Source organism: Serinus canaria, chromosome 14 (genome assembly GCF_022539315.1).
Source record: "Serinus canaria isolate serCan28SL12 chromosome 14, serCan2020, whole genome shotgun sequence".
NCBI classification, from domain to species: domain Eukaryota; kingdom Metazoa; phylum Chordata; class Aves; order Passeriformes; family Fringillidae; genus Serinus; species Serinus canaria.
This window is the reverse complement of record NC_066328.1, coordinates 9,516,074-9,542,794: the sequence shown is the minus strand read 5'-3', so window position 1 is coordinate 9,542,794 and position 26,721 is coordinate 9,516,074. Positions and strand designations below refer to the sequence as shown.

The 26,721-nt window shown below is 40.8% G+C and overlaps 1 protein-coding gene across 2 annotated transcripts in view; it reads right to left on the bottom strand.

Moving 5' to 3' along the window:
• The window catches only part of LMTK2 (lemur tyrosine kinase 2), a 42,046-nt gene extending 17,494 nt beyond the window's left edge, over window positions 1-24,552 (bottom strand). For both annotated transcript variants that reach the window (XR_007778880.1, XM_030229842.2), the window contains exons 1-6: window positions 24,224-24,552; window positions 9,880-10,004; window positions 8,924-9,068; window positions 7,080-7,153; window positions 6,453-6,571; window positions 5,656-5,743 (exon numbers count right to left, since the gene is read on the bottom strand). Coding sequence is in view for 1 of the 2 variants with exons in the window: in XM_030229842.2 (XP_030085702.1) it covers window positions 5,656-5,743; window positions 6,453-6,571; window positions 7,080-7,153; window positions 8,924-9,068; window positions 9,880-10,004; window positions 24,224-24,377 (705 nt within the window). In the remaining variant the exon portion in view is untranslated. The remainder of the gene's footprint in view (window positions 1-5,655; window positions 5,744-6,452; window positions 6,572-7,079; window positions 7,154-8,923; window positions 9,069-9,879; window positions 10,005-24,223) is intronic.
• Window positions 24,553-26,721: the final 2,169 nt, after the last annotated feature.

Below are 26,721 nucleotides of genomic sequence, written 5' to 3'. Positions count from 1 at the left end.
GAAGAAAGTCAGACTCTGAAATTGTCATTCATTAAAACAGCAACTGCTTGCTTAGGGCTTGTCCCAGGTGGATTATGTTCCTAGGATGCCTGAAATGCACCCAGGAATTACTTTTTAATTTTTAAATGCATTAGCAACAGCAGTGCTGTGTGACATCCCTTACTGAGTAAATTATTCATGTAGGCACATATTTTTGTAGGAAAGCCAACTTTTATTAAATCCAGCACCTTGAAACATACTGGTTGTATGTTCCCATTCTGGTCCAATTAAGGCTACAATCAAGGTTAAAAATATAAAATAGGAATTTTTGGTACTACTTTAAAACAACATTGCTTGTACCAAGCTGGCGTGAACCAATGGTCACACTCAGGGGCTGAATTGCCCTTCAGAAGAACCTGGAGAAGCTGAAGAATGTTTCAACAGAGACCTTATGAAACTCCAGAAAGACAAATGCAAACCCTCACAGCTGGGAAAGAAAAATCCCCTGCAACAGCACCAAGGGAGCAGTGGCAGCTGGGCAACAGCTCTGCAGGAAGGGGCCTGGGCATCCTGGTGGGCAGCTCCAGTGAGCCCTGAGTGCCCTGGCAGCAGGCTGGGAGCAGCTCCTGGGCTGAGAAACCAGGCCCAGGGGGGGTCTCACCACCTCCTCAGTACTGGTCAGATCACACAGATCCTGTGCTCAGAACTGGCTGCTCCAGAACAAGACAAACTGGAGCAAGTTCAGCAAAGAGCCACCACGACAGTCAGGGGTCAGAGCATTTCCCCACGAGGAGAGGCTGAGAGAACCAGGCTCATTCAGCATGAGAGAGAAAGAACTCAGCATAATAACTGCCCAGTATAAGTTATGAAAGACTAAGCCAGGCTCCTCCATGGATGGAGGATGAGAGAGAACAGGCATGAGCTGAAACATGGACAGCTCAGACTGAGTGTAAGGAAAACAGTTTTTCACATAAGGAAGTGAACAGAAGTGCAGGCTGCCCAGAAAGATCAGGCAGTTTCCATCCCTAGATGTTTCCAGATTCAGCTGGACAAAGTCCTGAGAAATCCAGTCTGACCTCAGGATGATATTGCTTTGAGGAGAAAGGCTGGAGACCTCCTGAGCTCCTTGCTAGCCTGAATTATCCTATGATGCTTCCCTGCCTAAAAGCAGACAGTAGCAAAACAGCAACATTATGCCTGCACTATTTTGAGAGCCACAAAATGGCCCTTTATTGACAGACTTTTTAACACAGTAAATATCAAAGGTTATATATATCTGAATAAATGCAGTTCTGCAAAAATCACTGCAGAGACATCTAAATATAAAAAGCCCAATAATCATGCGTGAGGAAGGCTCTACTTTCTCTCCAACCTCCTCTGCCACTCTGCCTTTTCCCTCCTCTCCTGGGATTCCATGAAGAACTAAATTTTGCCTTTCTTCCCACCCTTCTCTGTTCAGCCATTTTTGTAAGTTTTAATCCACCTTTTCTCTGTAACAGCCAGAAGCTGGGGCACACTTCCCATCAGCACTCTTTGGCAGCTTTTTGTTTGTGCAAATTCCATACTGGGTTCATGTGAACTCCCAAATGGCTGACATGACTTTCTAACCAGAAGGCACTGATGGTTTTAAAACTGATGAGGTTTTAAAAATGTGAAACAGCTACCAAATTACATCTACTGAACACATTCTACCAAAATGTCATAAACTGACAAATCCCCCCTTTATTGTTAAACCACACACCACTGATAATCTGCTCTTTGGCTCATATCCATATTGACCATGATCATTAAATAGATTCACTGAACTCTTTGATTATGACATTTACATTGCAAAGATTCTTTTTTGATTAGAACATGCTTTCAAGGGGCAGTAATTAAAAAAAGAACCAATCACTGCAAGCAGACACCTTCCCCTAACAGCAACATCCCTAAGTAAGCTACAGAGCATTCCAGGCAAATACTGCATCCTGCTGATCTCATCTGCCCAGGGAATTTCAAGACTTGAAGAATTTCTGTAAGAATTTGATAGGCAAATCAGCCCACAATATACATGCAACTTCCACATTTGAATAACTTTCCTTTTACTCATAAATTATGTCAATCCATTAGAGGATTTGCTGTGCTGACAAAATGCTGGCCACGCACAGGGCTGAGTAATATATTAAAGTTAATAAGACAGCTACCACTATTTTTAACCTGGCATCATTCTGCAATGTTTAACAGTGAACAGTTAACTATTCATAGCAGACTGCACCAACATACAAGGCAACTAATAAGGGGAAAGGGGCTGTTAGACCTTTTTGAGAATTTCTTTTTATTTTTACTATTTTCTAAATAATTTTAACACAGGCAAAGCATAGAATTTAACAGCTTAAATCACTTATGTGCAACTGACTTATCTTTTTTCTTTCCCAGCTCTGCAAAGCAAGGGATACAGAGCAACTTGGGTTACATTACAAAATAGACTAAATGCTAGCCAAAACAGTTTTTGCACATGAAACCAGCAATCTTGTGTAACAGAAATGTATCAGGCCAAGAAAACAAGTACACCAGCCTGCCTGACACACAGCATTGCCACCCTGACAGCTGTGGTGTCTCTGCACTACAGTTTCCAGTGCCTCTGATCAAAACCTTTCAATGCCAAGGAGCCTGGGAACTGATAATCCAACAGAGCTGCCTGAGCACCAAGACAAGGTCAACTGGCCCTCAAAAGGCTACAGATCCAAGCAAGAGAAGTAGCAAAAGGAAGACACACTGAGATAAGCTATGGGTTGGAAGGAGTGTGAATAAAACAACCTCTGTACCCTCCAGACTGAGTTGATCAGAATAGCCACATTTTTTGTTACTTGTGTCAAATTTGCAAAACAAGATCAACACTTCCATATGAGCCTCAAAAGAACTTGTCACCCGAAGATATTGAAACTTCCTATCCAATACAGCTCATCTTCCTGCCATGTTTTCCAGAACTACTGAATTCTTAAACACACAAGGGATTAAAACAAGTTTACTTTGCTGGATATACATAGACACCACCATAACATAAGGGAAAGAGCTTTAGCTCAGCATTAAACTACTGGTAGCTGAACAGGACCACGTTTCTCATCCTTCCCATTTGAACAGTCACCACAGACACTGGAACCTTTAGTCCACTACTTCAGTTCCATCTGCCCTTATGCTTTTTCTGCTGAAGAATCACTCCTGTGTGTTTTGGAAGCATCTTCAGGCACCCCAGTTCACCCAATTTCAGGGGGAAAAGACACAGAGCTTTGAGATCAATTACTAGAAGTCGAAAAAAACCAAAATAATCACCTTTCCAACTGCAGCGATAAAAAGCTTCCTGACACTCCCCTAAAAACCTTTTTACTAAAAAAACCTATTTAGCCAAATCTTCTATTCCATCATGCTTCCCTCACATTCCTTCCTTCCTGTCTCTTCTCTGCACTTACTCCAACACTGCCACCTCCCACTCCTGGCCCTGGCCCACAACAAGAATTAGAGATGGACAGGGATGCTGAGCTGCTCACTTGGCCCAGGCTCTGCACCAAACTGCAAAGGGAACATTGTCCTGTCTGCCCAGCCCTGAGTATTTGTGTGCACAAAGAAACAAACACCATCATGTCTAGGAGATACTCAGCTCTACCAAGTAAGAACTCTCTAAGTGAGCCAGACTTTATTATGAAAGTTATGTTTAACTGACTGTAATATATAATTTTCTAAAACCAAGTTTTAGTTCACTTGGAATAGAATAATGAACACAGACATTTATTTTCCATTCCAAAGAAATTACCTAACTACACTCAAATTTGTAAAACTACCACTTTAACTGTCAAGCTTACTGCCACCAGTTAAAGTGAAAATCTATTTTATCCCCTTAAATGAAATCCTTTCCAGATTACTCTGCAGGATCATGACAACTTCTGGTATAAAAAATGAAGAATCAAACAAGAACATTATTTTTTCCTGTATACCTAAAGTAGGGCAATCTTTAAAAGCTACTCCATCTTCAACTTTAAATTTGGATTAAATCACATAACTATTTGAAAACATGGCAGCAATAAAATCTGATTTGGATGTATATCTGATAGAATCTATAAAATGCAATTCACTGTCCAAGATCCTTTTAAAGAAATTCCAATTTGAATAGCAGGTTTAAAAACCAGCAAGTAGTATTCTATCTCTACATTGAAAAACCTTATCTGTTAACCTTAGGCACAGAGTTTTTAATTGCTAGCAAAGCTAGAACATTTTACTTTGATCAATCACTTAAAAAGTTCAGGCATTTCTTCCATTTGGAAAAGAAGGATTTTATCAGCACTTCTGCCTCATTAATTTACCACAGCTAATACGTCTGAGCAAAAGAGCAGCATGGAAAAATACAGTTATTTAAGGTAACAGATTAATTGATATTTCTCCAAAACCTCAAGTTCATGCTAAGTAATTTAAATTGCCTGAGGCAACTAGAAGCAGATTTTTGCACCTGAGTTTAAAGGGAAAAATTCTGCAGTAGTGAAACTGGTAAAAAAGATCTTGCTGAAATTTATAAAGGTAATCTGTCTCACTTCTGAAAGGCTCATTCCTTAGTAACATCTGTGCACTTCTGACATAATTTCTGTCTTGACATTTCCCAAGGAACTCTGCTTTAGGTGACATCTACACAACAAACCTTAAAAGCAGCCATCGAGCCAATGTTTAGAGAGCCACTTGGACCCTGGGGTTTGTTTGGTTTTAGTAATGTGTTATGCCACAATACATAATTCAAGGATCCAAATTTTTGTCTCTCATGGCTCTGCACACTGGGCACAGTTCAAAGGCTCTGTAATTGCCCCCCCTTCCTCACAACATTCAGGAACATTCCAAAGACTGCAGAGGCTGAGCAAGGCTTTGAGCTCTCCCTCCCATTCCAGGGACCATGTGGCACTGAGAGCAGTGGGAACACCCTTCAGTGTGTTCCTAGCTTTTCTTTTGGTGCCCCGGAGGCACAAGGTAGCTGCTTGGAGGGTAAAAAGGGCATGAGAAAGGAAATAAAAGGATAAGAATGCAGGGAAAAGAAGAGTACCATAAGAGAAAGGATCAGGAAGAGAATGAAGACTGAAAGTGAAATATCCAGCTATTAGAATCCATAGGACTGATATCAGAAGTGAGCTCACCATTGCATTTTAGCACAAAGCAGCACAGCATGGGTAAAATTTGGGCACTTTGGAGGTAGAGGAGAAGGCAGAGGGGAAGAAATTCTTCCATTTTCCTAAATTAACATTTTCACATAAATGGTAATAAAAGTACATTAAGATTGCAGACAGCAAATATTTTGGATGTGATGTTGGTGTGTGCACTGTGATAAAAAAGCTCCCTGCTATGACACCCTCTGCCCTCCAAGCTCCTTGCTGAAGGCAGACAGAAAGACTGCTAACTCCATTATCAAAGAACAGCTATTTGCCTCTTCAGAACACTCCACAAGCACTTAGAACATACATGATGAACTGAAAAGAGTACAAACAAGAAATTGTAATTGTGGTTCTTCGAAATCTAAAAAAAATAAACAAAAGCCTTTCAAAATTCTGGTTAATCAAAAAACAAGAAAGCAAAAGAATAATTTCATGAGCAAAGGGCAGTAAATATACCACACACAGCTTACACCAGTGGAAAAACAACAGCAGCATCTCGTATCAGTGCACTTACCAAGTCACAGAACTCAAAAACTAGGAGATAAGGAATGGCTTCCACACATTGCCCAATACACTGGAGAACATTTGGATGCTGAAGAATACTGGAGGGAAAAAATACAGTTAAGGCCAGGAAGATCACACTAGAATGCAACACAGTGAAATCCCTACCAGAATTTTCAATACATTACATTGGAGGGGGGTGGCAGGAACAGAAGGTGCAAGTACCAAAGGCACAGATTCCATTTGTACCTTTGTATTGCTGAAGTGTATCACTGACAGCAGCCAAAACTCACAGGATCTCAATCCCACCAAAGCCAGGACTGCCACATGAGAGTCACACTCATCCTCCCACAACCCCTCATACCAAAAATAAATGCATGCAACTCATGAACTACACCAAGGTACAGAGCTGGCTACAAGATAAAGCTTTTTTTAGCCAAGTTAGTTCCCAGTCAGATCAGTTACTTTTCCAAAATTGCCCCAAACCCACTTGTGCCAATGCAGCAGAAGGCATGAAGTTTCTTCTGACAAATGCCAACAACGTAAGCCTAAATGCAAATATAGCCAGGATGTCAGAAAGCACCAAGAAGAGAAAGCTCTTCACTGACCAAGCTTTTACAGCACATCCAGGCAAGGTAAAGCACACCAAGTTATGTGAACACAACTTTTGCTCACTTTGGGTTGAGTGTTTTCCCATTTTACATAAAAATACTACAGTTATATGAAAAGGGAAGGAGAGACAATAACACTGAACAAAAGCAATATCCATAATTTATCTGCAGCAGAATGAAGCTATGAAACATTACTTACTAATAAGGTTCTCCATTTCTTAAGAATTGTTCTTGCTCCTTGGGACCTGCACTTGCCTTTAACTCCTTCACTATTACCCTTGCTACACTAGTGCCTGTGTAGATCTCTCCAAGGAGAACCTGAAAGAGACATTGTGTCTTAAATCAGAGGGGAAAAAACATTTGTAATCTTCCATAAAAGAAAAACAAGAGCTAAAAACATGTTGCAGGAAAGATGTCCTGGCTTTTTTACAAACACAAACAGAGCTTTGATAATTAAATACACATACTTTGATCTTGACAACTGATCTACAAGTCAGCTTTCAGAAAACATTTTCTAGTGAAGACCACTTATTTACTTAATTTTTTTCCCTAAAAAGAATTGGTAAAAACAGGAGTGTATTAAATCAAATCCATGGAAGTGAAATGTCAAACTAGTGTCTAGAAAGAATCTACAGGTAAATTTCAAAAGCACAGATTAGTGCTGTGATTACAGCTAAAGAAATGCATGCAAGGAAATATCTAATTTCAACTAAAATTTTTATGCTTTTTTTTTTCCTTTCTTGAGTAGCATGTTAAAGTAAATACAGAGACCTAGTAACCTGAGAATAAGCCTCAGTCTGTGCAATATGAAGAGATAACTCCTCACCTTTCCAAACCAGCCATTTCCAATTTCCTGGATGTAGTTTAGACTCTGACGTGCAACTTGAGACTTTGATCCATCTGTCACACAATGAAACAAACGTAACACATTTCAAACCACTCAGATGGCCAAAGTCAGCAACTGCTGAGGAAACAATGCAAGCTTGTACAGGATTTATACCCAGCTGGGTGCACACATTCAGCCCAAGCACCAAACCATACTCAGATGTACCTAAAATACGAAGGTAATGTTGTGACAACAGCTCTCAAATGAAACTTTTCTCAGGTCCAGCTTCTAAACTACACCAGAGCACACCCCCAACAAAACCACAGCAATTGTCCTGATGAATGTGAACTTACATGTTTTTAACATGAACTTACACGGTTAACACTCAGCAAGAAAGCAAAAAAGGTGCTTCCAATATAAAAGTATATTATAGTCTGTATCTGGGTAGAGAAAATAACCTACTTACAAAAGTCTCCTATGTTAATAAAATAGAAAAGCCAAGACAAAACTCATTGTTTGTACATCTTAACAATTACAGTTATACAGAGTTACCATTTCAAGAGAAAGTTTGCCTGCTTTATTCTTCAGCCCAACTGCCCTATTTGTAGCTAGCATCTGGAAGGAGGACATTTTTCAACTAAAAATACTTCACATAGGAGCCCAGAGAAGAGGACAGAAAAGAAAACCCAGATCTTGGCAGAGGATGGGCAGTAACAACAGCAGACCTCATTCACCAGAAGAGATTCAGCAGTGTTGACCCCTCTGCTGCCCGACTGGTGAGGAACACTAATTAATTTAAACAAAACCTTCTCTTGTCTGAGAACTCTAGTCCACAATTTATCTCCATAAACTACATTCAGAGCAGTATTGTTGTACTGGAAGAGCCAGAGCTGTATAAATCACTGTCCATGTGCTCCTAAGCATGGTGGAGGCCACAGCAGTGCAATCACATTTTATCCAAGTACTCAGGCACATTGCCTTCCTTCTGGCAAAACACTTATTGTGACAGCTTCATTTTAACAATGATGGCTACACAGCAGAGCTGACAAAAATTTTCACTCATAATTTTTCCCAGCTCTTTAAAATACTGAGTCATTTGTACAACTGTGCCATTTGTATTAAAGGCACACTAAGAGTTTCTTGAAATTTGTACAGGAATTTTACTAGAAGCTTCCCTGCACATGTAACCCAAGCAGTATCAAGCAACCCAAGAAGTATGTAAAATTATGTGAAATAGCACAATATGAGAGTAAGAAGTTTAGGCTAAACTCTTCTTATAATATGATAAGATGCTTAAGTTTCCTTTTACCAAAATTGTATTTTAAAGAACACTTTCCAAAACCCCTTCCACACAGGGAGATGAAGCCTAATGCTCTGTCTTACCCAGATCACATTTACTGCACAAATAGTCTACAGTGACATCAAGGAAGTGATGCAGCTGAGCAGCAGCACTGCTGTTAAGTAAAGGAATCACTCTTATTTCTATTTAAGGGTGGTGGCTAAAATCCAATGACAACTTAGCCATGAAGAAAACCACTAAAGAGCAGAAGTCACTAATGTCCCAGGGTTATTTCAAACCCTTTAGCTATATAGAGATATAATGACAGCAATCTAGAGAGGGGCTTTTAAGGCAGTTTTGTTCTCTTAAGCTCTCTTAACCCTGCCACACGTTAACATCTTAGAAGTAATATTTCCCCTTTTATCATTCACCCTACAAAATATATTGGCTCAGTTTATGGAAATTTGCAATAAGTTATTTATTACAGTAAAGTCAAACAGCCACACTCCACCTTAGACACTGAAAATGCCTACTGTTGTTTTTGCATTAAAAACCAGTATTTTACCTGTACGAGATGGAAACTGGGAGGGAGTTGGTAAAGCAATATTGGGAACTGAAAGAGTAAACACTTCTGCTGGAGACTGAACAGATGGAGTATCTTCTGCTGGAGGTGTAAAATCTATTTCATCATCAAAGTTATCTTCAAATTCCTAAACAAAAGAAGTCTTAGTAAACAAGCTGATCCTTGCCTTTAAATAAGCATTAATACATTTCTTTCAGTTTGAAGGAGCACTGCTAAGAAATCTCAGCTTTTTTCCAAGAATAGTGACAGATATTTAGTGTTCTATTACATACTTTCCATTAATTGCTGTCTTAGAGATTAAAGCATTGCTTTTAATAATCAAGGGGTTTTTGTTTAGTTGGGTTTTTGTGGGTTTGGTGGTTTGGGTCTTGTTGGTGTTGTTGGTTTTTTTGCTTTGTTTTGTTTTCATTTTAAATGCTAGCCCTGGCTTTGAACGAAACAGCATGGACTGCTGAGGCCAAATATTCTCCATTTAGAAATGAGAGCAAAACTCAATTTTAGAAACACTGATTACAGATGTTCCAAAAGTAACAATTCTCTGATGACAATTTCTCAAGAGTTTTGCTACAGTGGATATGCATCTTCAGTATTCTCATTTGACAGACCCCATCTGCAGACTAAGGAAAAACAAAACACAAACACAACAAAAAGGTTATTCACAGCAGATTGTCTTAAAGGTGCAACTTTTACTACTAGTTCTGATAGCTAGTTATTATTTTGAAAAGGCATTAAAGATCCTTACTGCAGCAGGGAGCAATTAGTTAAAATAAACAGCTGCATCAGGAACCACAGGCTGTAGGAATACAGCCACTGGCTGTTTCAGGAGAGAGGATGTACAGTGACACTACAGAGCATCAGCACAACCAGTCAAATGTTCTGGATACAGGGATGCAGCTGAGAATATCACCTGTACACACATTGATAACTTCAGGTCTTACCTTGAAATCTATCTCAGGGTCTTTACAGCAGGAGACACAGTTTGCCAGCAGAATGACCAGGACTACCAGAGTGCACAGAGACAGAATCACAAAAGATGAAGGAACTTCTGCAGTAGCTCCTTCTCCTAGAAACAAACATGCATGCAATATTATATAAATACGTTTTAACACCCTAAGAAGTTCCTTCAAAACATATTATCCATTTGCATTTATTTAAAAATGGGAGTCTGAACATTTAATCCCATGAAGGTAATCAAAGCTAAGAAGAAACTGAACAGAGAGGACAAACTGGCAAAATACATCTGTGCTTCACCACCTGCCTGCAGCATTCTGGACTTACTTGGTTCCAGCTAAGATGCCTCAGCCAAAATGATTTGCTGAAGTTTATGATGAACAGTGATAGCACCAAGGGATTGGTGCATTGGATTATGTTTAAGTCAATAAATTGATGCAAATATCCAAACACAAGAGTAGAAATCTGGTCTTTTGGAAGATATTTCCCAAGAGCTAAAACACCTGACCTACAGGAAGAGGCAGCTAGAAGAAATCCTCACTAAACTGCACAAAATGTAAAATATATCACTACAAAACACTACTCTCTCTTTCAAGAAATGCATTTGTGACAGTCTGCCAAACACACAAGTTGCTGTCACAAGTGCAATGGATGTAATCAGCTCCACACCATTTCTGTTCCTTGTGATTCACCAGGTGATTGTCTTCATTTCAAGAACTTTAGATTTCTAGCTGTTTTACAAACACTTCAAATAATTTTCCAAAATTTTATATACAAACATTCTACAACAATACATTTCCTGAGATTAAGCCAGGTTATTACTCATAGGATCAAAAGCCTCAAATGGCATCTTAGAAAAATCTTAAGTTATTGCCAGGCGTATTAAACCTATTTTCATCCCTGTTTTCATCTTCAGTAGAGAACAAAGACATGTGGTTCCCTAGGAGACCAGAGCACACATCTGGAGGAGTTGTTTTTGCTGTTGCTGTTTCTTTTCAAACAGGTACTGCCATGGGGATCAGAGGAGTAGTTGGACCACATCTGATTAAAATGTGTTTAGCTATTACATCACTGTCAGAGTTTAACAATGTCAGGTGACCTGGACTGACTGGATTTTACAAGAGCATTTGAGTATCAATGGGAACATCTGGCAACAGGACAGGGTGTAATTGAAGCCTCAAAAGTAAAAAAAGCAGAAGTTGATCCCTTGTCAAGGGACACAAACTTGTCCATTATCTCTTAAACCTTAAAAAAACTGCAAAAATTGAGAGATTTGCAGAAAAAGCTTTTCTGCAAATCTCTCAATTTATTATCACTGAACACTTACAGGATATTTACTTAATTACATGTAAAGTCTAAATTGCCATAAGGAAAATCCTGCTTTAAAGTGTGTCAGCAAACTTCCAGAAGGTCACATTTTCTGCACAATTAAGACTATTACCAATACAACAAATAAAAGTCAGCAAAAATGGAAGGTTTTCAAACAAGTGGTTTCTAGTTTCCACAAGAGCTTTGGCATTTTAACCTCATTAGGGACTGGGAATACTTCACTGCAGATACTGAGCATTGTTCAAACACAGATCAACAACCATGTGAGTCCACTCACCAGCTTTTAGTCATAATTCTGAACAGAACAAAGTATCTCTGAAGAGGGCTCTCAATAGAACAATTTATATTCATTTAAATCAAGTCTTCTGTGTAACACAATGGATATTTTCCCATTTCTAAGCATCAACAAGAAAAAAGGGGAAGATAACAGCTGATTTGTGTTTACTTCCTCCAGATGTTCAGTAGCTTGACTTAGGAGACTAAAAATTACCTGAACTGTAAATATAAACAATCTGTGAAGTCATTAATTAGCTAAATTACTGTAACAAACACACACAGGTAATATAGCTGCAGATAAAATTTAAGGAATTCCTTTAAACCCTTAATTGAAACCAAATAACAAAAGGTAGCTTTACTACAGAAAAAGACCAAAAAACACCACCAACAAAAATTACATTACCAGGTATTAGAATTATTTTTTCAGACATTTCTCCAAACCCATCACACTTGATTTCCAAACAACTTCCTCAACCTTCACCAACGATTTCACTGAAACAAGAAGTCAACTCACATCAGACTACCTAATGAACAGATGCAGATTTTCTCTAACAAACAGCCAGGAACACATCACCACAATCACAATACACTCCTCCCAGTAAAGATCAAGCCTCCTGAACCCCCTCAAATGGTTCATGCATTGGCTAAGTTGGCCAAGCCAATCCCTGCACACTGAACTCAGGCACACAAGCACTGTCATTACTCACAGAAAGCATTCCTGCTCTTCGAGGACTTCACACCAGCTCCTTGAGAGCAGGGTGCAAAGCACCTCAACTGCCAAGTGTATAAAACACTAAAAAATGCTATCAAAATTTATTTTGGGTTTTGGTACACTCTAAGGTCTCTTTTGGCTAACATGAATTTTACAGTGACTTCCTATTCCCCACAGAAACTGAGGGGACAATTCCCTTCTCACCAGAACCTTCTGCTCCAAACACCATGTCACGTTCCAGGTGGCCTTTCTGAGCAGCCTCTACCAAAACCTCAAGCAGCTCTTCAGAGTTTGCTTTCCTTCCCTCAATTCTACTGTCTGTTTTCAAAACCTGGCCAGGGGTTTGTGCCCCCAGAAGTTCATCTCCTGCAAGGACATCAGCAGGCCATGATGGTCCCTGTACCCACCAACTCCCAGCCCTGCACTACCCCAGCTACAGCAGCACAACCACAACTTGTATTATTTACATAAACATTACCATGCTCACTCTAACTCAGGATCCCCACTTCTGACCACCAGCAGTTACAAGTTATCACAGCAAATCCAGCTAGCAGGATTCAAGCTCCTGATGATCTTATGTACAATGAAGTGAGACATTTACTTAAGTCCAAGTGAGACATAATGAGCACTATCAATCACAAGCTGCATTTATTGTACATGTTAGATACACTGCATATGTATTCAGACACTTTATATGAAAAAGATAACATTTCTGCTGGAATTCCTTCTGTGAAAGAAACTACACATTTATCAAGTCTAAAGTCTAAGCCCTTCATGCAAGTTACACTGTTCCCTATAAGGTAACCATCTCTTTTAAGTGTCCTGGAAAGCATACAGAAAAGAAAAATATTGCTGCTGTTCATTATGTTACTTCCTAACCTTTAAAACCTTTCTTAATTCTCTAGAAATTAAACTGTGTGAACGAGCAGCTGTTAATTGGAGAAAGTAATGATTTTTTTTTTTTTTAAGCAAAGATCACCTTTGAAAAGGCAGCTAATCATTAATGGTCTGTTAAGATGGAAGTCATCTAAACTTGCAAAAGCACAAGGCAATTTTCACATAGAAAATTATGAACAGAAGCTTTAATACAAGAAAAATGCCAATTATCCTGGGCAAGTTTCTGCAACAGTTACAGAACAGCATTCCAGATGACTCATACAAGTAAAAGACATTTACTAAGAATTACAGAACCCATCTCTGTTTGGATAAACTTTGAAGTTTCTTACACAGTAATTAATAAGTAATATTTTTAATTTGCAGGGTTTTTTTAAAAATTAATGTAAAGTTAAGTATTAAATTATGGCAACCTGTAATTGGGCTAAAATTTATTTTAAGTAAAGCTATTTTAATAGCTTGCATGAATACATATTCAGTGACAGAAGTTACTGATTAAGTATTGGAACTGGTCTTTGTGACAAAGTGCTGAAAATCTGCTGCAGTATAACCTCATTTGCATTTTTCAACTATTTCCATCCAATGATTAATTCACTGGAGCTTAGTAAAATGACTTGGAACTAGAAGATGTTTCAAACATCCTTTTGTTTGTAAATTGTGGAAGTATGAAGCAATGACATTTATTTTATGGTCCTGACTGAAAAAAGCAACCAGCAAGAAATCCATTCTAATTAATGCAGAGGACCATTTTATAAAGTCATCACACAAGAATTTTCCTAAATTTAAAAACCTGTTAAAAAACATTGTAAATTGAAATAACTTTAATATAAACCTGGATAAACTCCAATAAACACTCAATTTCATAATTATTGCAGAAGCTAAGATTCTTAATATCACACACTGTGGAGAAGTTAACAGATTTACTTAGCATAGTAGTTTAAAATCCTGCCATATTTACTGTAACCCTATGCAGTAACAACTTAAGGCATCCTAATATCGACCCAGAAGTCAGAATCTGTTCTTTAGGAAAGGAACCACCAAACAGATTAAAAAATACTCTAACATGCCAACAGCAAAAGGCTTCCTGTCAGCTAATACAAACAGTCTAGACTAGTTTGCTTTGGTAAATCCAAACTACTTAAACCAGAGGAAGAGCCTGGATTATATCAATGTATTACAATAAGCAGGAGATGTAGTGCAGCTGCGTCACTCTGTGTTACTGCAAGGTGAGCACAACATAATGCTTCACAAAGCTCTGTGCTAGGACATGTTCCATCCCAAAATGGCACGTAGATGGTCCTAAATTATCAACACAGAAAACCAGGTATTTTTTCAAAGCTACACAGGGTTAAACACATCTATGTTATTTACCCACTTTTTAGAAGTACACTGTATCATAAACAAATCAAAGCCCTGGCTGAGGCAGATATTTAATTAGCAGCTACTGAAGCAGATTCCTCAGCACCTCTGAAGATGCCATTTCCTAAGCACGTTCTTCACTAAAGCCCAAATTTGAGCACAGCACATGTGAAGTCAAAGGCTATACACAGGCAAGTACATGAACAGGCTCACTGAGGAAACGATGATGATGAACCATGTTGGCATTCTCAGGATCAAGTACAGACCTGAGAACACACCCATCAGTGTTTATTGCAATGTTTCAAGGGCTGGAAAATGTTATTTTCATACAAAGCATATTTCAAAGCAACTTCTATAGGCCTGGATTCCCTATACATTGCTGACTTTCTTTTACATGTCCATTCTTCATAAGACAGTTCTCCAACCACCAAATTCAACACCTAAGCAAACACAAGTTCTTTTTTCACTATGACTGTTTCCCTTCTCTATCTCGTCTCCCAGTCTGCCCCCAATACTCAAATACTCTCATGTATCCACCTGTGGCATCCTTTGGTATCATTAATTACAAGTAATAAGCATGCCAACTAGCCAAATATTCCATCTATGTTTACTTGTCAAGCAACAGCCTCCACTCAGGACAACAGAGGACCAGGTGTAGCTGCCCATACACCAGGGATGCTGGGCTTGCCTTTCTTCTACAGATTATGAAAGGCCAGGATGCCTGAACTCTTGATTTTGGTTCGGTGTGAGTAATCACATTATTAAGGTCTCCACCTTCAGAAAACTGGGCTAAAAAATTCATGATGCCACAGAGTTCTAAGCAGAGGGAGAAAGAAAAGTAAATGTACATTCCAGACACGAGTGAGTGCACTCATAAAAGGCGTTCACTACTGCAATAAAGGCAGCGTAAGGCACAGATAAATTAAGCATTATTGGGGCACAGTGAACTTCAAGGGAGCATCTGATTTTAAGCTTTCAGCACAGTAGTTGCTATGCAACAACAGTCCCACTGCATAAGCAAGAGCCCATTTCCTTTCAAGAGCAGCTATATAACTGGCACTAATAGCTATAACTATTTCCAGCACAAATCCAGCATGACAGCAGTCACTTAAACTGTCTCTTGGACACACTCAAATTATATGATCATGAACTAAGATTCTACTTTATGACACCAAGTCAGAACAGCACAGTCTTTAAAATACTAATGAATGACCGAATCCAATTTTGTTCCCTAGCTAAACCCAGGGCATCTTTCATAAACTTTGTCAGTTTACTTACTCTGCTTTTAACAAATATTAAAGTAACCACATTTAAAAGTGTAATATCACCCTAATTTATAGTGGTTTTGACAAATGTGATTTTAAAAGCCATCCCAACTTTCCTAAATAATGCTGCCATTCTGTTCTACGCCAGCAATTAAGTGGGAAAGTGCTATCGACTCCTACCCAGCTCTCCACAAGTCAGATGCAGATCATTATCTTTCCCTCATAAAGAGTTTCTCCTGCATTTATTTACACCCTGAAGTCTTCAGAGGTTTGCTACTAATAAGCACAAAACCATACAGACAGAACCAGGCCTATAAATTCAGATGGCCTGCAGGTAACAGGCAGAATACAAAGCCAAACCTCTATTCAAAATTATTTTAGACACATCTATTGTGTAATGCCTGATTTGTATGACAAGGTAAAGTACAACAGATACTGCAACTCCTCCATTTCACAACAAAAAACACCCAACCAAACTCAAGCACATTCCATTCGTTACCACATTCCTGTAATCTCAATTTTCTCCTGCTATGCTCCATGTAACAATTGAGCCAAAAAAAAAAGCATCATTTTCAAGATTAAGTTTCAGAAGAAATGGGTGCAGAACCATTATTGAGTTGTGCAATGCTATAGCACAATGGGCTTTAAAACACTACATTAGAAGGGCATCCAAATCACCAACCTTCAACTGAGATACATCACACTGCAAACAGAAGTTCTGAAGGAGTGGTATTTGCATTTCAGACATTCTTTTGAAAATAAAATGAAGAGAATTTTAGCGTGAGAAAGACACTCCAAATTCCAACCAGCCCTTTGCTTTGAATGGCCATTACCAGTACAGTACCAGTACTACAGGAAGAATCATTCCCAACATCTCAGAGATCTTCATTGCCTTGCTGTCCTCAACATAATGGCAGCACCTTAGTGAAATCTAAAAGGGTCCTAAATGCCTGAAGTATTTCAGGAAGAGACTGGAAATGTTCCTTCATTGAGCAAATATTTAAGAACAGACACACAGCACTGCTAAAGGAACTTCAATGTTTCTCAGTCTACACCTGAAATTTTTAGCATTCAGATTCTTAGTGCTTAAGACACTCAACTAAAGCACAAATGTTTACTATCTTAAGAAAATAACCTAGAACAATCTGTTGAAAATATTACTAACTGAAGAGCTGTTTCAAAAGTCTGTCTTCTCATGACATTATTGCTTCCCTTACACTGGATAATGCAAATGTCTAATGCATTACTAACAAAAGTAACCTTCACTATAATGTACCCTTTTGCAAAAGCACTTTATCACCTGATTTTATTCTTCCTTCTATAAAAAATTCTACTTCTAGATACAGTCTCAAGAAAAAAAACTCTTAGGGACTTAAAGCTACAGCTATCCAAGTTACTTGTGCACAATTGTAATTACTCCTTCTGAAAACAAGAAGCCGTAACTAACAGCTTGTCAATAAAACAATTTCCTGGCTAAACTTGAATTGTGCCACATGGCCTAAATCAAAGTCTGGCACTTGGAAAGTTACAAGTAAAATGACAAGCAGTACTGTGGGGAAAAAAATCAAAAGTCAAATACAAGTCTGTTCCCATATTCCTCTAGACAGAAATTGAGACATTTCATCCCTCTACTTGACTTGTCCATTACAATCCCTGTCTTACCCTAGAACTCCATTAGGTCCCTCATGGGGCAGGTGGGTGGGATGAAAGGCCAAGGCACATGCAGAAACAATTCTTTTGAAAAGCCAACAGCTTTTCTTCTTTACAACAACCAACCATCAGAAAAAAGGGTAACAAAGACAGCAACAAGACTATTTCTTACAGAGTATTCCCCATAAAACAAAAAAGCCTCTGACACTCCTCCAACCTATGCTGAGTTCTGGATATATTTCTACAGTGTCAAAAGCCAGTTGCACAGTTCAATGTGTGTTTTGTGGACACATGACCCTGAAATATCACTGTCCTATCCAATAAGTTACAACATTTTCAAAAAAAATCTTAGCTACTTCATATCACAACTGGATGCGAATTCTATGTCAACAGTTCTTGGCAAATTATTTCTGTCCTCCCATTTGTCCTTAAAAAGAACAGCAGTCTATCCTGCAGTTTAAGTCAATATTTTTTTCAAACTACTTTATCCCATGTTCCCCTAAATGCTTTTACAATGTGGTTCAAATGAATTTCTTCTACATGTGCTTAAATCCACTCCGTGTGTTAGGGTGGCACATGTTACATATCCTAAGGCAAAAATATCCAGGGCAAAGCTGGTCTCTCCTGGAGCACAGCATCTCAGAACAGCACTGCTCTGATCCTCCTGTTTCTGAGCACTTGTCCTGGCCTGCATATTGGCTGAACAGTTAGTAACCAGCAAAACTCTGAGCTGGGATTAGTTTTACATTACTGACCTTATTCTATTATCCTACAAGTCTTCCCAGTAATGTCAGAGAATTATTCACATAACAGCATACTGCTCAATTTTAATAAGCACTAAATATAGGCTGGTACTTCAAGTGTTTACAGAGTGAGATCTGTTTGAAGTTTCAGTGCTAGAATCTCATGTTTGCACAAAGGCATCTTAAGGCAAAAAATATCCATGTTAAATAATTATGTGCCTTATGCCTTCATGGCAGTGTTTCTGGAAAATCTGGGTAACATTATCATCTTGCAAATGCATCACTGACTCTTAATTGCATGTATGTGCATACATGTACATACACTCACAAAATTCTGCTGAGCACACTTTATTCTGTACTGCTAGTTGTTGGTTTTGACAATTAATTCCTGCTCAAGTACTTTTTTTTTCATCTGCTATACCATTTCTCCAACAATGAGGCACAGGAGTTGCAGTTTGGTTTTTTTTTAACATAGGATAGACCACAATAATTCAAAGTAGCATGAGATGGTTCCTCCAACCACCAGCAAAGTATTATCTGCAGCATGGCAACCAAGATAGCAACATGGATACCATTTGATAGCAACACAAGCCATTAAGATACAATGCCTTTGAAGAGACTAATTTCAGTTCACAGGAAAGAAATCCATAAATGCAATTTTCATGTGATGGGATTTTCCAGAATCTTGATTTTATAGCAGATGCCTTTCCAACTCCAATGTAAGCTGAGTTAAGAAATGCAGGAGAGAAAGGAAGGAGCAGCATTTTGAAAAAAGAGCTTATTAGATCTATTTCTCATCCCTATTCATTGCTAAAGGATCCCTGGGCAGAACAGGCCACCGAGAAAGTGATTGATTTTGGAGATCTGGATCTGATCTACAGGCTGCAAGCTTAAAAGTCAGCACTAAAAAAAATCTACTGTTACTATTTTCTACACATCTTTCATACCACACTGCAGTGGTAGTCCCAAAAGAGTCATATCACTGTTAAGTCACTACAGTGATGTTTCCTTATCAGAAAGGAAACTTTTGTAAGTGCAGCAGTGTTGGACAAGGTGTTACTTTGTTCAGCATTTCATACTGAAAATCACTCAGAAGACCATTTACTGACAATGTACTTCCTACCACTACCTTGCCTAAGCTATATATGACACACTTCGCTACAGACAGCACTTAAAGCACACGTGCAGGCTGAAAGGATTATCCTGACAGTTTGTACATTTCTGCTTATAAAAGTTGACAAAATGTTTCTTGTATCTAGATGTTGCTCAAGACCTTTCATAACAGCAGCACAATGAAAACAAAGAGCTCATACAGAGCAACAAAAGCATTGAAGCTTTTGCAAATTGTATCCAGAACTGTATCAAGCTCCAGACACTAAGTGCCCAGACCAAACAGAAAGGCAGCTCCAAAATAAAACCTAAGGAGGACTCCATGTGCTGTCCTTCTGCTGCAGAACTGCAGTGTTAGTACTGAAACAGAACTGGGATTTTTGCAGCTCTGGCATTACACTGCCTGAGATCCCTTTATCCCACGCAGATAAACTGTGTGTGAACAGTGACTGAAACCAGACTACAGCAAGCATCCAGAAAATTACTCCCAATCATATTTACCTATCCAGAATGGTGGATCTCACAATTTTTTTTTTTTATTTTTATGCAGGGGCATGACCAGCACCCAGCAATGGGTCCTTTCAAACCAATGCCCAGCGCCTGATGCTGTGCCAACAAACCTTGAAACCTTCTCTGATCAGTGCTATCTCAATATGCTGCAATGATACCTGGGGAATTATTAAATACACCCAAGCATTCAAGACATGAGAAATTGCTTCAGAAAGTGACCTCGTCCTATGAGGACTCCTTTAGTTGTAGCAAAGTCCAGACACTTTACAGCCACAGGCAGAGAAAGCAAACCAAGCCTGTGAACGAAGCTCTGCGTGGAACATCCCTGCAGGCCAAAGTCAGGGTTGGCTTCTTACCTCAAATTCACAAACACAAATGAAAGATAAAAGACAAATTTTCAGTTCAATTTTTTTTAGTTCTATGATTATTAAGTGCCTGGGACAGAAGCTATAAAAAGAAATACAGGGACAAGTAAACAAGTTCATCTTGAAAGGGGAGGAAGGATAGACCATTCCCATGAAAGGCACAGACCACAATTAAAATCCTCACTGTAAAAGCAAGATTTTTCTTAACTTCCAGTGATGCGAGTTGCTAACTTGCACACACTTAGAAAATGGCTTTTCTTGTTATGTGCAAGTCACAGACATTTTACATTGTACCAAACCACAGGCCACAACTGCAATTTGGCCCCAGTCTGACAGAACTCCAAGTAAAACATCAAGCCAAAGCAACCCAAAAGCAACAATTTTCCCAGGAGTATATATGTACTAGAGAGCTCATCTTCATGCAAAAACAAAAAAAAAGTGACTTCATCTCAAAGTTTTAACTTGTCATCTGAGGCCAGCTGACTGAATATTTAGATACTTCAGATTCATACAGCTGCAGGAATATTTAGATACTCCAGATGAACATCTCTGGACACTATTTACCAAATTCTAATAATCTCCTCCTGGATCCCACATGACCAAGTCCATCAGCAGAGACTTCCTGCCACTGACACTCAACTGGGCCACTCAGTTCCAAGGCCAAAGCTCTCAAAAAGCAATCATGTAGGCACCAAGTCCAGTTCCTCACTTCAACTGATCAGACTGTGCAGTCATCACAAGTGTGAAACTGAATACACCTGCTAAAAATGCTACCACCTATTCAAGTTTTACAGGATAATAAAAGTATTTTTGAGTCCCTCTTTGTATTTGCAAAGACTTCATAGAGCACAGAGATGATGAAAACACTTTGTCTGACATTACACACACACTTGATTCAGATGCTCAGTGGAATTAAAGTCAAGTATGGAAATCCAAGTCAGAACTGAGAGCCTGAATGTACATGTAAAGCTTTAGCACAGTAAAGCAGCCATGGCAGTTTGTGATGCATTTTGGCTGCTAAACACTGCTGCAGAAAAGCAGTGCCCAAATGTCCTTCCTTCAGCCACACAGCTGGTAGTGGAAGTCACATTAGGCTGATGCACTTGGGGAAAATCACCAATACTCTGCAGGTGAAAGACAACTTCAACACTTCAACCTTGAAACTCCTTTCCAGCACAACTGCCCCAGCTCTTACCTCCAGCATAAAGTCAAACCTTAAGTTCAGAACTAGCACAGTACATATCAGTATCCTTTTTTTCCACTCACAGAATAAATTAAATCTAAGTTGGTTAAAGTATTTTTAGGCAGTAGCAACAGCTTGTTTTTCATATTTCCTATAATAATTGTTATGAACCTTACCAAGAAAACAGTTCAAGATTGATTTCCTTTACCTCCTCTCCTTATTGTTGGATAAAAAAAACACCTTGTCAATGCATGCCTTCATCTGCAAGCACTATGAAGCCACACCTGAGAAGAGCAACATCATTCCTCTCCATCAGGGCCCTGGAACCTGACAGCTCCCCAGCCACCCAGGCTGGCAAACTTCCACTGCATGCCCACAAATTGGAGCAGTTTTGCTCAAGGAATCCAATCTAGTCTTGCTAGAACCTGCCCATCACCACTTCGAGCATTCCAGCTTCCTCCCCAAAGGAGAATTTATTATAGGTATACTTCATGAAAGATTCTATAAAATTCTTTACAATAACTACACTTTCCTCCCTTTTCTGTGGATCCCATCTTTTCTATTACGAGCAACACACATAAAAACGTTTCTCCCTTGCCAAAGCAGCAACCGGTCTTGCTAGGTGAAGGACTGTGGGATTCTAAAGTAATTTTGAAACCAGTTAGCAATCACTGTATGAAAAGCCCATTAAATTCCTCTCAAGTTTTCAATCCATATGTATCAGTCCAAGTGTTAGAGTCAACTGCAAAACCTGCCAAGGTCCAGAATGGAGCCCACCACCACCTGCCAGCCCCAGCAGAGGAAATCAAAGCAACCTGTCATGGGACACAAGAGAGACATTCACAATAGGGCTGAATTGGTTTTTAAACACAACCCATGACTCCTAACCCTGCAAAATAACGTCACAGGTTTGTCTTCAGACAGGTTTAAAACCTGCCCAGAATGACAGAGAAGGTTCAAGCTGAACCAGTCTCGTTGTCATCCACGGGGAAGATATTCACAGGAAGGGAAAACAACAAAGGCCTTGTAGCTTTCCCTCAGCTCCTGCTGCTCAGACAGGTGATGATACCAGGACATGTTGCAGCCTAAGAACCTGCTACACTCAAACCCACCAGGCATACATTATTTCAGGCAGGACGAAGTCCTCCCAGCAAAAGTGATGCCAGTGAAATTGGAAAAGGCACCTAATGAGGCCCTAAAGTTTCAATACTAAATATCCATCAATAAGGTAATCCAAATACATTGTCTCTCAAATGGGCAAAGACAAAGGAGAAAGCAGCAGCTTCATTTCCTGGAGTTCACTGGGTTTCCCATGACAGCATCTGGACAGTTGGCTAAACTTGAGATAACATCCCATGTATACATACTGTGGCCTAAATATAACCAAAACCTACGTATAAAATTACAGCATCTCATTCATGTTGTATGAGCCCAATATCACAGCATCATAAATATTTCTCTTAGCACTACTGCAGTTGGCACAGCTAATTCAGTCTTTTAAATTATAAAATAGAAAAAACCAAAGCCAAACAACAACACTTTAATACTATGTCCTGCAATTTGTCCAATCAGCTTTTCATTTTGAGAATAAAGCTTTTTACCAGTGCCATGGAAGTTATGCTTTGTTCCCCCATCTTTGTAAGGTACATGCATAGTTCTCATAGGAAAGAGAAAATTGTATGAAAAGAAATGAAATTTGACATTTGACATTTCCCTTTAAATAGAAAAATTAACTGCATTTCAAGAAAAGTAAGACCCAGGAAAGACATTATAAAATGTCTTCATACAGAACTGATTCTGCTGTCTTACCTTACAGCTCAATGACAATTTAATATTATTTGGATAAACCTCAAGTATTTTATAAATGAAAAAACTATCATGTAGCATCAAAGGAAATAAAGATTTGACTGACAGTTTTCTCTTTTTCAGAAGTTCACTTTTACACAAAGTATGAAAGACCTCAAAGCAGGCTGATGGAGGGAGTGACTTATGAACAATTCATAAATGTTCTGGGAAGAAAAAACTGGGAAAGAGACACAGGTCCAAAAATAAAGGAAGTATGGGTTCCACTCCCAGTTTTGATACTTCATGTGGAAGAGCAGCCAAATTACCTAATCTTTGTGCTTCCTATCTTTCCCTCCCCACTGCTCCTGCTCCTCCCTCAACATCTTGTCTTGTTAAGCTGTACAACTCCTCACGGCTAGAAGGGAATCTCAGCACACATTGTAACCAACCCAACCCTAACAAAATTCAGTCTCAACACAATGTTATGTTTGCAAGTCCCAATGAAATACCAACAATATAAATGAATCAAAGACAGTTGGTACCTGTGAATCCTAAAAACCACTGATCAGTCAGTCCTATGACTGCGAGGACATATTTAGTTTGTGCCTTTAAGACAAACAGGAAAATAAGCAGGGAAATCGAAGGAACTAAGCGTTACCTAACATACGAGAGAAATAAATGTGAACTACATGACTATTTAGAGAGCCTGGCCCGGGGGGGTCGGGGGGGAATCCGACTAATCTGACCGGAAAACAGGGAAGTGCCGTCTGCCCTGAAGAGCCTCCACCCAGGAACGGGAATCCCGGTGATTCACAGGCAACACCAGAAAAAAGAAAAATCCCGCCGAGCTCCGAACAGGTGAGAGCAGCAGCACTATAGGCAGAAGGTCTGCGGTAAACACACAGACAGAACAAGCCCGCAGCTCAGTGTCAGGGGTCTGAGCGATCCACAGCGGGATATCGCTCGCTGCCAGCGGCAGAGCCGTGACCTACAGCCGGGGAGCCCCATCCGCCCGCCGTGCCCTTCCCGACGCTTCGGCGGAGCCCTGCCCGCAGCACGGGGGAGGGACGGGGGCTCGGAAACCCGCAGTGCCGCCGCTCCCGGGCCCCGCCGCGGAGCCGCACCCCCAGCCCCGCTCCCCCGAGCTCACCTGCACCTGCTGGCGGCAGCGGAGCCGCCTCGCCGCTCCCCACGAGCGGCCACAGCAGAAGGACGAGCCCAAGCAGGTGTCGCGGGCCGAGGAGCCGCGGGCCACCGCCCCCCCGCCGCCGGGCGCTCCCGCCGAGCCCCCCGCGCTGCCGCATGCCGTCCGCTCCCGGACCGAGGCCCGGCGCTGAACGAGGGGCTCGAGGTTCTCAGCGACTCCGGGCAGCCCCCGCGGCAGCCGCCGCCCCCCGACTCCGCGACATCGGCCCCACCGCCGCTCCTCTCACAGAGCCCCACCGGACGCCGCTGCCGCCGCCATCTTCCGGGCTACCTGACCGCGACAGGGCGGGGCGCGCCGCTGATTGACAGCCCGAAGCACCAATCAAACTACGTCTCGCGCTCAGGAGGCGGCTTCACTGGTTGGGAAGGTGCTAATCCGTGATTGACAGCTATATCAGCCAATCGCTCCGGAGAGGGCGAGCTAGGGCGGAGGAAGGCTGCGGCTCGAGAGCAGCGGCACGCGGTTGCCAATCAAGCCGCGCTCCGACCGGTAGAAGGAGGGCGGGGCTTCGCTCAGATTGACGGGCCCCCGGAAGGTGGGGCTTGGCCGAGGCCGCGCAGGACTCGAGGGCGCGGCGGGAGCAGCTCCCCCTGGCGGCTGAGTGTCCCCTAAGGGCCGGAGCGGGCGTGGAGCCCCCTCAGAACTGCCTCGAGACGGACCGGCCCTGCCGGAGCACAGAGCTCGGCCATCCCTCAGGATCAGCCCTGCGGGAAAAAAAGTCCCGGCCATACCTCAGGATCAGCCCTGGGAAACACAGCCCCTGCTGCCATCCCTCGGGATCAGCCCTGGGGAGCACAGCCCCTGCTGCCATCCCTCGGGATCAGCCCTGCGGAGCACAGCCCCTGCTGCCATCCCTCGGGATCAGCCCTGGGAGCACAGCCCCTGCTGCCATCCCTCGGGATCAGCCTGGGGAACACAGCCCCTGCTGCCATCCCTCGGGATCAGCCCTGCGGAGCACAGCCCCTGCTGCCATCCCTTGGGATGAGCTCGGCCTGTTCCTGCTGCTGTGCGGAGCTGAAGAGCCCCAGGTCAGACCCTGGGATGGGCACACCACCCTCCCTCTGCAGCCGAGCGCTTCCAAGGCTGGAGGTGACCTTGTTGAATTATTGATACCAGCAGGGTTTAGAAATAAAGATTATTCTCGTTTAGGTCTGTGATTATGCTGAACTTTGAGTACATGAAAATGAGGTGTCAGCTCTAAGCAGCATAAATGGAAGTGTTAATCCTAAGCAATCAGGGCTCTCTGCAGTGAGGAAACAGGGAAATACCATAAGACTAACAAACACGATTTCCGTTTTCCAAATAATTTAACAAAAAGGCTAATTATGTCAAGATTATATAATGACTTTGGGAGCACAGATTGTCCAAAGAAATGTACAATGAGTGCACCCCTGGGAATACATGAAAGGAAAGTTTTGTGTTCAAAGTAGTGTTTGGAACATGGGGTCCAGGAAGACAAAACATAAACCTAAATCCCTGCTGTCCTCTGTATTTGTTCTACCATGGGGATATACTTGAATCAAACTATTCTTACCAAGTGTGTGCTTAACCTCAGTCTTCTGTCTTCTGTCTGGGTGAAGACACTAATTGTGTTACTAAATGACCCATATTTTTTGAAACATTCTAATTAGTTTTCCTTCCAAAGGAAATATTTTACTTGAATAATAAAATTGAATACAATCATCTCTTTTGTTGCTTTAGTAAATTATTACTAATTCATTATCCTATTTATAATGAATTAATTTCTAAAATAATCCCAGAATATTGGTTATCTCGTTGTCTGTGGATGTCATGGTTGGGAGGCAAAATGTGAATCCTTCCCTTTAAAATTAGTGATATTTTATGTACAATACATAATATGTATGACATAATTTTTTCATATACTAACAGCCACCATCTCCATTTAAATAGCTCTTTGCTGCTGTAATACTGAGGCTGGTGATGACAAAGCTGGGTCTTTTTCTGTATGTACTGTAAATATCCAGTGGAAACATCAAGGTTAGTAATCTATCCTTCACTCTATCCCATCTCCCATGGACATCAGGGCTGGAGCCCCTGGACATGAGTGTGGCTCCTTGCAGCTGAAGTTAGTGATGCTTTGTAGTGATGATTATTCAAACAACACCAAACAAACATCATGTTTCTGTGGTGTAACACAGGCAGATCCTATTTCCTGATCCCTGCAGAGCCTTGGGTCTGAGCTACTTCTGAGCTCTGCCACAGACCTCATGCAAATTTCACACAGAAAAAAGGTTGAGATTGATAGCAGCCACAGACATGAAGTTTAAACGTTCCTTTGTAGCCTTCCGGCAGGTCTACAGTGCAAGGCTGAAGACAATTCACTGCATCTCAGCACAGCAGGCTGCTTGATTTCCCAACCCAGCCTATCATCATTGGATTCTGGGCCTTTGATGTAATTTCCTGATAAAACATCATGTTGT